The following is a 14,833-nucleotide window of genomic DNA, read 5'->3' on the forward strand; positions in this document are numbered from 1 at the left end:
TGAATTTCTTTTATTCTGTGCGTTTTAAATTCTAAGTTTTCAGATATTCTGTTTGATAATTTTTTCTCAGTTAAATATTTTCAATGTATTCTTGGCAGCTATTGTCGTCTGTTCATCTCATGACATCATGCAGACGATACTAGTTACGGCAGAAACGCTAAAAATGACTTCCGGACACTACGCCTTTCTTTACCTCAGCTTCGACTTTAGCCCATTTGAGTTCCGGAAGTCAAGAAAGAGAGATGATGGAGGCGGGGGGAACAAGGAGGAGATGATGGGGTGCGTCCTTCAACTTGGTCATTTTCCAAATTTGGACAATCACCAATCGCTAAAGCAGGGCGCAGTCACCGAGTATGGTCTCCCTGAATCACTGGTAAGCCTTTCATAAAGTTTCCTTATAGGTGGATGGGGCAATGACATATTAGACACTTTGGCGTCTATAATCAATGCCATTGTGCTCATCTTTCTATAAGGTCACAAGGTGGCACTACTTCCATGATGCCGTAGCCCTGGCCGTGGTGATGGCGGCCACTCGAGACGACAGCAACTTCAGCCTGAACGGATACACCATCCCAGGTACGTGAGGTATGTCACCAAGTTCTGTTGTCACGTGCATGTTCGCCTTGAGCAGTGGGCTATTTATAGTCACTGAGATGTAGTAATAATAAAGATATGGTATGTTTATTTGACATGTTATCGTTTTTTTAGTCACCAGAGACCTATTCTCAGGCGAGAGGCTTATACGCTCGTGATCTAAAACCCTAACAGTTATTTTGTTCTAAAACAATTTTCCTTTAGGTAAAAAGTTTCCGAGAAGCAAGATTTCTGGGCTTTTAAATTAATTTTTTTTTGAAAACTTAGTTTTGAATTAAAGTTCACGACAGTTGTAGTACCAAAAGAAAACATTTTCTGCTATGAGCTTTTTATTATAAGGGATATGAAGACATCACCTTTTTTTAGTGGTTTAAAACAAAACCATTATAGGGAACATAGTAGCCTACTGTAAGACAATGTAGTAAAAATATGACATCCACATATTAACTCTTTTTCTCCTAATTGACTATGCCATCGTTGATTTGTACACATTAAATTAAATTAATCTTTGATTTTATAAACTTTATTTTGTCTTATATAAAAAGAGCATGCATTTTACTTTAATGCTATACCAAATAAAACATTTTCAGATACCAAACAAAAAAGTTATTGAAGCTTAATCATAACATGATTGTAAAATACTACTGAGCAAAATAAAGAATCCCGTCGAAACGTGGAAAATAATTACGGAGAGAAAGAGTTAATAAGGTTTGTCTTGGAGTCCAAAGATAATGAGGAATACAGGACATCCACAAATCAGCAATGAGGTACCATGGGTATCGAGAGGACTCAAACATGGACCCCCGAAAGGAACTCATCGCCTAGCAGTGACCAAGTACCAGGCTAATATCTGACTTGACCATCTCCGAAAAACAAAATTCAAGCTAGTATAGTTATCGGTTCATTTCACGACTAAAGCTTCATTCTCCATTTACTTGTGAGAAGTAAGTAATGTTTCAGCTGGAAAAGTATTCAATGAGGGTAAAGGGCTCTCAAACCATGCAGTTAGTGGCCCATATTTTAAGAGAGATGCATAGTTTAAAACCTATTGGATTAATATGAACATTCTTCGGAAGTCTGACGCCTTTTATTTAACATCAAGGGATCAGCCAAAGCGATTGCCACTCTAGAATGAAGGGAAAATAGATTTCAACTTTGCATCGATTCGTTTCATACTTAATATAGATTAATAGGACTCGATTACTTCTTAGAGTTGGTGTTTGATTCCATGCTAGATGTAGATTTTTACTTCTCGATTATTTCTTACGGTCCGAATCGATGCCGGCTTCTAAAATTGGTCGCAGAGAAAAATAATGTCACATTCAAGGGAGGCCTCAATGATTGAAAAATAAACGAGTCTCTTTAGTTTCACACTCACACACACACGCACACGCGCGCACACACACACACACAATTTATAAGACATTAACGCATCACGAAATACAATTGCAGTAAAATTCCAACGGAACTTAAGACGTGACTATAATCATTTGTAACAAAGCTTTTTATCACTTTGTAATCTCACTTTATCTTACTTTGTAATCTCATCTTTTTATAACTTTCTAGTCTTACTCTTTATCACTTTGCAATCTCACTTTCTCTCACTTTGTAATCTCATATTCTATCACTTTTGAATCTAACTTTTATCATTTTTAATCTAACTTTTTTATCAATTTTAAATTAAACTTTTTATCACTTTTAATCTAACTTTTTAGCACGTTTTAATGTAACTTTTTAGCACTTTTAATCTAACTTTGTAGCACTTTTTAATTAAACTTTTTAGCACTTGTAATCTTACTTTTTAGCACTTTTTAATTAAACTTTTTAGCACTTTTAATCAAACTTTTTAGCACTTTTTAATTAAACTTTTTAGCACTTTTAATCTAACTTTTTAGCACTTTGAAATCTCATTGTTTTCTGCTTCTCCCTCTCTCCTCTACTGTCAGTGCTTGGGTCAAAAGCTGTGTCAAGGAAATGTAAATAAAAATAAAGGTATTATTAGGTTACGCCAGCTAAGTCTTATTTCCCAGACAAAGCTTATAATACTCTTGGGACACGGGATTAGGGCCCTAGCTGTGGGCCGAGAAGTACATTTCAATTACCCAGTGTTGACAATGGTAGAGAGTAAAGTTAACATCTGGACAATCTTAGGTCAAGCACACTCTAACAAGGTTTGACCGGGTCAGTTTACAGACTGTGTTAAGCATAGTCTTATTGACCAACTCAAACAGATCAATAAGCAGATATTGACTTTTTTTCGAGTTCATGTTTTCCAATGCTCTAAAAATGATTCACGTTATTATTCACTTTTCTGATCAACTAATTGACCATCTTTTCATTATGAAGGGACGTGGTGGCAGAGGGGTTAGCGCCTTGAGGTTTCAGTTTTGAATTAGGGTGAGGAATGGAATTTTCAACTTTAAGATATTTAGGACGCCCCTGAGTCCTCCTAACTAATGGATAACTGTCATAAGTTTGGAAAGAAAAGACGATTGGTCATTGTCCTGGTCACATGACACCCTCGTTGGCCATAGAATCTGTCCACTCTTGACATGATCAACCTGCAATGGTTTATTTTCACTGCATTCCATCCATTGTTGTTTTTATTTTGTTCATATCGCATTTTTTTGCCTGTCATCGTGCCATGTAGGATTTTCTTCTTGAGGCAACTTTTTTGACTTTACGGACTAAAAGTTCAATAAAACAGACAGACAGATTGACAAACTGAAAATAATTATTGAAAACTTCAACCGTGATTGAATACAACGACATATAAAGGGAACAATTTTTTTTTTTTTTTCTAGAATAAATTTCTTCTCTCCATGGTAATATTAAGTGGCAGAAAACTACCAAAATTCTTGAACTTTCTATTCTCTGGTTGAAAAAAAATCGATCGTCTGTTCAACTTTAATTTCTTTCTCATGAAGAGCTCTAAGTCAATATACTTTTGAAGACAGTTCTACCCCCCACTGTGTTCACAATAGAAGAGCTTCTAGTAGTTCTTGGGAGAGGGTCTTTTTTTTTTTTTTTGTCAATCTCGTTTTATTTTTCCTTTCTGAGACGAAGTTCTAAAAATAGCTTCTTTAATATCACTGAGTGCAACAGAAGCCTGTAGGAAGAGCCAAACAGTGCCTGGCTTTAACAAAGATATGTGGGGGGGGGGAGTGTGAGGGGTGAAGAAATAGACATTCAGTTTTTGTCATTAGCTAAGTTCATACCTCGCCATTTACAGAAATATCCTTTCCTTGTATCCTATTACAAACATTTTCCCTCCACGTCTCCAGTTGAGAAAAAAAATGATTTATAGGCAAAATGCATGTTCAAGGTCGTTTCCATGACCTTTTAACCTCCCCCGTATACACACACACTCACACACACATTCAATCACACATACACACACTTAAAGATACATGTATTTCAGGAATGAAACTCAAAGGGAATAGAATCTGTGTTAAGCGTAGGAGGCATTGTGGGATACAGCTAAAACGGAAGTGAATTCATTTGGTATTCAGCCGAGCATACAGGCCGACATGTTCATCCTCAAGATTAGTTGGGATTTCGCGTTACCGTCTATCTTTGTATTCTTTTTTTTTTATATTATAGAATCTCTTTTACATTTGGTTGCCCTAACTATCAATTCCGGAAACCAGCATCACAGCCATTTTTTTTAAACAACCACGCCCCCAGACTAAGACCAACTAATTGGGTCATAATCCTTGTTCAGCGAACTATCCAATATTGAATAAATCATTGCTGTAATTACTCATTTGGTTAGTTTCGAAGTTTATAGGATAGTTGCCTGGTCGTGCGGTATGCTCGATGGACTGTCGTTCAGTCGTCTCGATTGTCCCGGGTTCATACCCTGCTAGCTGCCGTCCTCCGTCGTCCTGCGGGAGTTTTGGACTAGGAAGTAGATTATCTTCAACTCTGAAGGAACTTTGGAAACATGTCAAACATTGTACCATGTAATGTGCCTGTAACGAATGTACATAAAAATTGTCTAACCAGCTAATGATCCCAAGCATAAATCTTAAAAGGACACTACAGAACGAGGCTGAATATCGATACTGGGTTCGTTTAACGAGATTAAAAACTAATACAAATCAGATATTCAAACTACTCCAAGTTTGTTAAACGGACGGACGGACAGACCATGCAAAAAAAATAGCTGCTATTCCCCTTTCCGGGACCGCTACAAAATGATATTATTCAAATATTTTGTTTTATGTTTCGAGCTTATGTTTAACGTTGTCTCTAAAAAAAAAAGAGATGAGACTTCTTGAATATTGATTTGACAGGCCCCGGAAGCATCTTACTTGTATAGAAACATAAAATAATTCGCGCATCCGCAGGGTTTTAATCCAGGACTTTTTAATTGGGAGGACTTGGATATCCAAAGTCCTCCACTTCAATGGAGTTGACTATAGCCGGTAATAGTCTCTTTTCAGCAAAACATTCTTTCGAGACAAGGTGATTCCAAGGGCAAGTGTGGCTCACTTTTTGTTTCCACAGACTAATTAGTTAAGCTCTCTATCGGCAGAGATGTGTTTATTTTGGAACTGTGGACCATAGTCAGACTGTTGGGAATTTCGTTTGTGGAAGCTAAGATAATTAATGAACAGGCAGATAATATTGAACATTTTTGAAGAGAGTATCGATCGATGTCAATTGACCACGTGACCAGGTGTTAAAAACATTTCGGCAAAACTAGTCTAACATTTATGGTGAAATTCGGTGACCCGGAAACAGAAGACACTCTCAGATAAATGATACTTTACTCTCACAGCAGATAACGCGACTAGCACAATGAACCACGGAAATAAGCCGATCGCTCTACAATATTTCCTGCTATTTCCTAAACAATTTCTAGAAGTTGAGCGATTGATTTTTGTTTTAATGAATGAATGAATTAGCGTGTTTACTAAATTGTTTCGCACCTAATGATTCGAGTTTTTCTTTTCTTTTTTCTTGTTTGTTTTCCCAACAGCCCCACATTTACAGACAGGAGCTATCCGTATTAATGACCAGGGTGTCAGAAGGTCAGCATTTCATTTGGTCCACTATCAGAACGCCAGGCAGTCTACGGTCGCCATGGTTACCGCTGACCTGGACCTGCTCACCCCAGAGGCTCTCGTTTGGCCAGGAGGCCGCGTGCCAGTGTCCCAGCTGACGTGCGATAGCCACGAGCAAGGGTGTACTGGTAAGAGCCTTGGTTGCTTGTTCGCAGTACTGTGATTATATTTGGTGTTATATAGAATGGGTGGTAGGGGGTGAGGTTCTCATAACAAGGAAGTAACCCTTACTGCTTACATGTACAGATTTAGGATTATACTTCTTCGGTTCTTCGGTTATACTTACACATAGAAGTGTAGATGTCACATGTGCTTTAGATCTTATAGACATAATTCCCGCCCCCCCCCCCTTTCCCCACCTCCCAATTTCGACTATCTCTCCTTAGAAAGAATAGACAACATTTTTTTTTTAAATTTAATGTAGGCCTAATACTAAAGATTGGGGGCGCGGTGGCTAAGTAGTCAAACGTTTGGCTTCCGAACCTGGGGTCCTTGGTTCGAATCTCGGTGAAAACTGGGATTTTGAATTATCGGAATTTTTATGGACGCCCCTGAGCCCGCCCAACTCAAAATGGGTAACTGACTTTAGTTGGGGAAAGTAAAGGCGGTTGGTCGTTGTGCTGGCCACATGACACCCTGCTCGTTAACTGTTGGCCAAGGAAACGGATGACCTTAACATCATCTGCCGTATAGATCGCAAGGTCTGAAAGGAGAACTTTACCTTTACTTTACTTAATAATTATAATTATTGACTTGCAAGCATCTATTATACAGCTACATGAAGCTCACTCTTGCTCAGGGGTTCTCAACCTGTGGGTCGCGACCCCTTTAGGGGTCGATTGACGATTTGCCATGGGTCGCCTAAGACCATCGAAAATATGGATTGTTTTTGTCTATTCTTCTATTGCTGTGTGGATGGGGGTCGCCGCAGAGTGGGGATTGTAAAAAGGGGTCGCCGAACTTAAAAGGTTGAGAACCGCTGCTCTTGCTGATCACAGTGGAGCACATTCTCAAGCTGTGTACACGAAAAACACTGAATTGCACTGAGTTACATGAAAATAAGTTGAAGCTGTCATAAACTATATCGCAATTTAAAAATTCACCCATTTTTCTACACTTGACAAGTGCTTGTTTTCTAAACACATTGTATACGATCTGATAAGAGAATATTATGAATCCTAGGTATAAGTAATTGAATATTCGAGTAGATAGAAATTCGGCCTTCCAGCGTAGATGCTTGAAATTAAAGTCAGGCTCAAGCAACCTTTATTGGAAGGGCTGCCTGGTCGTGTGCAGTGCAGTACATTCTCAATAGTAGGCCTCAATTTGTAATTTTGACTGCACTTGTGTTTCGTGCCAAAAGAAATAAACTTGTTTAAGCGTTAAACACTGACGTGGCAACGAGCTATTGGTCTCCACTGCCCTCAGGTTACGACGTCGCAGGTCAGCGTTTAGGCCTTTTATGACGATTGGTCTCGGCTGGACTGACGTTCGTTCGTCTCAATGGTCCCAGGTTCATACCCTGGCCGCTACCATTCCCGGTGGCCCTGCGGGTGGTTTGGAAAAGGAAGTAGATTAGCTTCAACTCTGAAGGAACATCCGAAACATGTAAAGCCTTTCGCAAACAAACATTTTAACGTGTTTTCTTTTGTGTATTGATGACACATTTATCTAAAACTCTTGGTGTTTACATTAAATTTTGTGTTGTATAATTGTTCAAATTCTGTAAACGATGTTTTAAAACCTATTATGTTCCAAAAAAAAACAATTTTGTGAGTGAATCCGATATTGTCAAGTAAGTCTAAGACATACATAGATGACTAAATGCCATTCATAATCTGTAAATAGATCTAGTTGTTTTGTTGTTTCTACAGATAACACTGCAATCATTGCTGGGAGCGTTGTCGGAGTGTTGTTGTTGGCTGTAGTCATGGTGATAACCATCATCTTTTACAGGTAATATGAATGCTATGTTCTATTGGTTCTTACACCATCCGATCCTTTACACCGTTCTTTAAAGGCTACAGTCCCCTCTCTCCCCCCTCTTTTTGTTCTTTAATTAACTAGACCCAGGGGTAATTTAAGACCACTACAAATCTTGGATATTTACGTTGCTGTGTTGTGGCGTAAATATATCTGTTGTGGTTGTTTTAGTAATAGATCTAACGTAGATCTAGGTCTAAATCAAGTCTTCTTAATACATCATGGAGTTCGATTTCAACCAAAACAACATATAGTAACTTGTATAATTGACTTGATAAAACGGTATATAACTTGATAAATAATATTTAATCCAAAACGAAGGGGCACCGTCCAAATGTCAACAGTTCTACTAAAGTTGATGTCTCGCCATTAAAGAGGAGTGAGTCGTTCTTCTACTTAACCGTCCAGTTCCCATCATTCCTTATTCAGTTAATATCCCACAATTCCCTAGTTCCGTCTAAAATATAGTCTCGTCAAATTCCCAATTAAACTAAACCTATAACATATTGTTACGAATCTCACTATCCAGGCTCTCTGCAAACTGCACCATACACCACCAACTTAAAGAACTTGACAACTCAGGGCTCCAAAGTAACGCAACACTTTAATAGTTGAATAAATAACAGCCAATACTGTACAATTGGCAACACGTACACTGTACAAATATCTCTCCGATAACACCGTTCCGCAGTATCAACTCTTGCACTGGCCTCTCCGTCTCGTTCCGGGCTTGCACTGGGTTCAACAGTTCAGGACTGACATAACACACTAGGCTCGTTGTGTCGGACTCGATCGCAGACCAAGATCAAGACGCCAGCCGTCTCAACTGTACTTGATAGTACTCCGCACTGAACCGTCGTAATGCTCCGTACAGAATCACACCGCTGAACTGTGCTATAGTCGACCGTGTTCTGAACTCCTGTCGTGAACCTCCTTTCTGAACCCTCTTGACTGCGACACCTCCGCTCTTTATATAGGGTCCCTACTGGCCTTCTAGAACCGGACAGAACGTCGCTCGACCATTCTGGGACGCTCCTGAGCTCTGTTCACGACGCCGATCCTACTCGAACCTTCATGTTGTTAACTCGTCTCGGCCGATCGTCGTAACTCGTCACGGTTGACCGCTCGTCTAGCGCTGGCCTGGGGCGATTTGCGTCGGCTGACTACACACACACCACTACCCCTCTCTGTGCCACCACCAGGTTTATAACACTGCCTCCTCCTTAGATCTGTCCGTCCCGGACAGAATCAACATCATGGCATTGGCTGTGAAGTTTCATCGCTGTAGGTGGGGGTCGATCGGTGGCAGTTGGCTTGCCTCTTGAGCTTGATGGAGCCATCCATGTTGCAGTCAGCAATGGTCGCTTCCTTCTTCTCCTCCAATTGGCCTTCACCTGGTTGCATGGACGTCTTGCGTTCATCGCCATCCACGTTGAATTCAGAAAACGTTTCCTTCTTCTCCTCCAGTTAGCCTTTATCTGGTTGCATCGACGTCGTTGTCGCATCGTCATCCATGTTGCACTCAACAAAAGTAGCCTTCTTCTTCTTCTTCGCCAGTTGGTCTTCATGTGGCTGCAGTTATTTCTTGGTAGAATCACCATGCACGTTGGACTACGCAAACGTCGCCTTCTTCTTTTCCTCCAGTTGATCGTCCTCTTGTTGCAGTGACGTTGTGGTTGCATCGCTCTCTTGTCGGTCGGTACCGAGGACAGCCACTTGACACATGGAGAGGTAGAGGTATTGGGTGTAAGGGCTGGGGATACAAAGATCGTTGGCAAAAGAGGTGGCTTCATAGGGCTTTGCGAAGAAGGACTGGGATGGGCTTCAAATCCACAGGGCGGGGAATTGTGGTACAGGTCATCATCTTCAGCCTTGTCTGGAGGGCATGCTCGTGGGGCAGGTTGGTAACACTCCTCGTGCAAAGGTTCCTCGTCTTCGGCGTCAGGCCCCATTCGGCTTTCTTCTCCACCATCAGGACCTCTCTCTCTTGTCTCAGTATCGGGCCAATCGTCTGTTGGTTTCAGACCTTGTCGATGACTTTCGTTTTGCAAATGTCCATCAACGTCAGGCTGCCTTGGGTTCTCTTGACCACCATCAGGACTTTCCTCTCCAGTCTTAGCAGCTGGACCAACGTCAAGCTTCCTTGGGTTCTCTTGACAGCCATCAAGACTTTCATCTCCATTCTTGGTAACTGGACCAACGTCTGTTGGGTCCGGACCTGGCTGGTATCTCTCAGCTTGTAGATGTCCCTCAACAGCTTCGTCAGATTTCATTGGGTTCCTATGGTCACCCTCAGGGCTTCTCTCGCTGGTCTTAGAATCTGGGCAAGCGTCAGTAGGGTCCAACCTTCGTAGGCCACTTTCAACTTGCAAACGTTTCTCAGCAACAGGCTTGGGCGCGGAGCAAACATTCACTTGATCTGTCTTGCTGTTTGAGGTGATCTCTTCTTGCATAGCTGCCATCTGTCCCTGCATAGCTGTCATCTGTTCTTGCATGATACTGGTACTGGTGGTCAGTTGCTGCATGCTACTGGCGAGCTGTTCCAGCAAGTTAGGTTCGACTTCAAAAAGATATGTGTCCGGATCTTCTTTTTCTTCCAACATGTCTTCTCGGAGGCGTGCTTGTAAAGTTTCCTTGTTACCATATACCTTCAGCCTTCGTCCACGGAGTTCTTCCTTCAGTTCTCTAAATTCAAGTTCGTACAGCAGTTTCAGACGAGCCATAGTAGATCCGATCCAATCCGATTCCGAACCGATCCCACTTCTGACACCAGTTGTTACGAATCTCACTATCCAGGCTCTCTGCAAACTGCACCATACACCACCAACTTAAAGAACTTGACAACTCAGGGCTCCAAAGTAACGCAACACTTTAATAGTTGAATAAATAACAGCCAATACTGTACAATTGGCAACACGTACACTGTACAAATATCTCTCCGATAACACCGTTCCGCAGTATCAACTCTTGCACTGGCCTCTCCGTCTCGTTCCGGGCTTGCACTGGGTTCAACAGTTCAGGACTGACATAACACACTAGGCTCGTTGTGTCGGACTCGATCGCAGACCAAGATCAAGACGCCAGCCGTCTCAACTGTACTTGATAGTACTCCGCACTGAACCGTCGTAATGCTCCGTACAGAATCACACCGCTGAACTGTGCTATAGTCGACCGTGTTCTGAACTCCTGTCGTGAACCTCCTTTCTGAACCCTCTTGACTGCGACACCTCCGCTCTTTATATAGGGTCCCTACTGGCCTTCTAGAACCGGACAGAACGTCGCTCGACCATTCTGGGACGCTCCTGAGCTCTGTTCACGACGCCGATCCTACTCGAACCTTCATGTTGTTAACTCGTCTCGGCCGATCGTCGTAACTCGTCACGGTTGACCGCTCGTCTAGCGCTGGCCTGGGGCGATTTGCGTCGGCTGACTACACACACACCACTACCCCTCTCTGTGCCACCACCAGGTTTATAACAATATCATAAGGCGCCGCCCTTGATATAGCTCTTTTTAAAACCTATAGTATACATGTATATAGTCAATACCATCTTTTCTAAGCACACTTTTTTAAACTTGTTCTAATCACAAAATGTAACCTTGGGTGACTGACCAATATGAAGCACGCATGATGCAATAAAAAAATAAGAGAAAAAAAAAGGTGTGGGGGAATGTTTCTCGGACATAGAACAGCTTGATTCGCTTCAGCAACCAATATTCCACGTTGCCAATTGATTTCCTTGACCATGTCTGACACAGGAAGTACAAGAGACGGGACATTGGCGAGAGCAGTGAATGGATCGTGGAGGACAAGGAAGTGAAGCGAAGGAAGGTGAAGGTGAACGCCATCAACAGCAACACCACCACCACCACCTCCACGGGCAACAACGCCGGCTACAGCAACGGAGTAACCACCTCTTGTAACGGGAGTGTGAAGAAGCGTCTTGTTCGTATGGTGAGTTTCTTCTTTATGTGTGATTATGTGTGTATGTCTGTATGTATATGCCTAAAAGTAAAGTAAAAAGTAAAGCTCCCCTTTCAGACCTTGCGATCTATGGGGCAGATGATGTTAAAGTCATCTGTTTCTATGGTCAACGGTTAACAAGCAGGGTGTTATGTGGCCAGCACAACGACCAACCCCCTTTACTTTCCCCAACTAGAGTCAGGTACCCATTAGAGTTGGGTGGACTCAGGGGCGCCATAAAAATCCCGAAATTCAAAATCCCAGTCTTCATCGAGATTCGAACCCAGGCCCCAGGTTCGGAAGCCGAGCGCTAAACCACTCAGCCATCGCGCGTGAAACTGCCTACATTCTCTTTAACGTTGAACCCAAGGCTGCCTAAACTCAGGGCCGGTCCTATAGGTTGCGGGACCCTATGCGAAACGGATTGCGCGGGGCCTTGTCTGGGTTGGGATAAGTGAAAATTAAGATTTTGTATTAGAAACTAAATTGTCTTTGCGTTTTATTCATTCTTTACAAAGTAGGCTACAAAATCAAATTAACTTTACGAGCCATCTACAGTAGATAGTAGTTTTCAACAAAAGCTGATAAACATTCAGATCTGCTTTTTAGATTTACTATCGACTAGCAAAATATTGCTTTTGATTTTTTTAAGAGGTTGAGATAGATTTAGATCTATATTTGCATGCCAGTGACTATTATAGTAATTAAGTATTTGAATTTCTTGTTTTGATTAAAATTCGCCTTATTATTACATTTGTAATAAATGAAAGCTGACAATACTGTGTTTTTTTTTTATCGCGAGTAAGATTGGCGTTTTCCATATTGAATGACACCCCGAAAAGACAATTTTGTCTGTTTTTAAGAAGATTTGCACGATTTTTAAGAAAATTTTAATGATTTCTGGAGATTTTCATGACTTTTTCGTATAATTTGCAATTTCAGGAGAATTCCAGTAACCCTTTAATAATAAGTTAACATGGTTTAATTTTATAATTTATACACATCGAATTAGCGCGGGTCCTATGAAAGTGTGGGCCCACTGTGGCCGCATAGGTTGCAGTGGCCTAAGACCGGCCCTGCCTAAACTACTTGATGCCAATAAGCTATTTAGAAGTTATCGGGCTGAGTCTGGGGTTTACACTATTGGTCCTTGAAATATCATAAAATATTTGTATTCGGAATATTTGACAAACAATTAACTGTTCTTTCTTGTGAACAATCCACTTAAACCGTTGTAGGCCTACATGCTTTTGACACCAAAAGAAAAACTACAGCCTAAGACAGTCCCTGGACTGCGAATATGGAGATAATATAGTCTCCACCCTCCTGGCAGATAACAGCTGGTCAGATATACAAATAATTAGCCGTAAAATTTATCACTCTTCCATAATCCTTAGAGACCGTCTTATTATTACTTTCTTTTTACAAGTGTTCAACTAACGAAAAATCTATTCTGCTAACTTTCCGAGAAATTTCTAATTGCATTTTATGGGTAAGTTCCAAAATTCTGAAATATCTAAAAAAAAAAAAAACAAAAAAAAAATATCTAGATCTATAATTAGCAGGTCTTTATATATGATTCTGTTTTTATCAGGATATCTAAATTTGTAACTTTTATCCAAATTATACTTGGATTGCGTCATAAACGGAGGGAAGTCACTGCTGACGTCAGATGTCCGTCAGATTTTTTTCTACTAGATTGGGTGAAAACAAAAAACCTAGATCCAGTCTCGTCAGCTTTAGAGAGTAACGCAATAAGAAAGAAAAATTGTCAGTAGAGCCCCGGGATACCGGACGACTGGACAACCGTATCGCGGGAAGGGATGGGCAATTTGATTGGCTTTTTTTTTTCAGCGTGTGTGTTTCGTTGCTGCCCTAATGTCACCTGACATTTCAAACAGACATCAGGTCACGTGGTGACATTTCTCGTGGATAAAGGGACTAAATACGTAAATGCGGCGAAACAAAAAAATTGTAAAGGGAAACAGAGAGGAAACTGAAAGGTCACGACCTTTGCAAGGCGCTGGGCAGCCGTCAGATTTAAATGGAGCGACACGATTATCTCTCGATCACTGTAATTGGCGTATTCACTAGATGGCGCTTCTGGATGAATGGCTGCCTGGTCGCGTGGACACTCATCTCGAAGGTCGTGGGTTCGAACCCTTACAGTCACCATCCTTGGCGTCCTACGAAAAGTTTGGGCTTGAATGTCACTATCTTCAGCTCTAAAGGAACATCCAAAACATGCAAAACAAACATACAACAATAACATCAAGACGTGAAAGATTTGTTGGTTTGTTAATGTCTCTCAAGCGTAAATATTTATAACACAAGCAAAACATTTTAAAATATATTTTTAAAGACAATACCTCCATTATTAAACTACAAATATAAAGAATAATTAACAAAAATGTTTTGCTCAATTCGGCTGTCGAACCCGTGACACCGTCAGCTGATAGAAACTATGCATTTTCTGATTCGGCCTGCGAAGAAGGCATTCTTATGCGATTATTTTTTGGTATGTTCATTATATGGACATCTAGATCTAACACTGGATCTAAAGTTCTGATTTAGAACTCTTAAGATCTAGTTTAGATCTACTTTTAACGCTTAAAAACTTCAATAAAATTGAAGCAACACAGCTATGGAATAATTACGGTAAAACTGCTGACTACGCCGTGTTGTTTCTAGACTCCAGCTGAATTTACATTTTTTTTTTAATTTACAACATTTTAAGCTAAAGCTAGAGTTTTCTCGTATTACCAACGAGGTGATAATTCTTTTCTCAGCGATATTTATCAACTGTTAACTTTCTAGGAAAATCGTTATTTTTTTATAGCCAGTTTTGAGATCAGCTGTCCAGGTTCCTGGTTCCAGGTTCCATGAAGTTCTAACTTATAAAAATAAAAATCATAATACAAGGGATAACCAAAATAAACGTTTTTCTCTTAGGCATTGATATCTAGATTTTCCGAATATTTTATTTTTTATCCTAAAACTTTTTTTCAGGTCAAAAGTTGCGCAGTTAACACCAAGAATAAAACTGATTTTAGTTTAAATTGACACCTGACCTTGTAATCTTAAACCATGTTGTTATTCTTCATTTATTTAAGGAAACAAGAGGAACCATTGGTCTTGGCTCTAACTGCAGCTTGGACAAGTCCATGTTGTACGCCCCCATAGGGAACTATAAGGTAAGTCTGCAGTTTAAAAGATGATT

At 40.6% G+C, this 14,833-nt stretch overlaps 1 protein-coding gene across 2 annotated transcripts in view; it reads left to right on the top strand.

Annotated features, from left to right (window-relative positions):
- Positions 1-14,833, top strand: part of LOC106067796 (atrial natriuretic peptide receptor 1-like) — a 91,463-nt gene that overhangs the window by 49,479 nt on the left and 27,151 nt on the right. Inside the window, exons 5-10 of one of the 2 annotated variants that reach the window (XM_056006921.1) lie at positions 99-373; positions 474-576; positions 5,582-5,794; positions 7,541-7,622; positions 11,409-11,604; positions 14,727-14,807. In XM_056006921.1, the coding sequence (XP_055862896.1) occupies positions 99-373; positions 474-576; positions 5,582-5,794; positions 7,541-7,622; positions 11,409-11,604; positions 14,727-14,807 (950 nt within the window). Of the gene's footprint in view, positions 1-98; positions 374-472; positions 586-5,581; positions 5,795-7,540; positions 7,623-11,408; positions 11,605-14,726; positions 14,808-14,833 lie in introns of those variants that run through there. The other variant, XM_056006922.1, reaches the window with a different exon arrangement.

Source organism: Biomphalaria glabrata, chromosome 12, assembly GCF_947242115.1.
Source record: "Biomphalaria glabrata chromosome 12, xgBioGlab47.1, whole genome shotgun sequence".
Taxonomy (NCBI): Eukaryota; Metazoa; Mollusca; class Gastropoda; family Planorbidae; genus Biomphalaria; species Biomphalaria glabrata.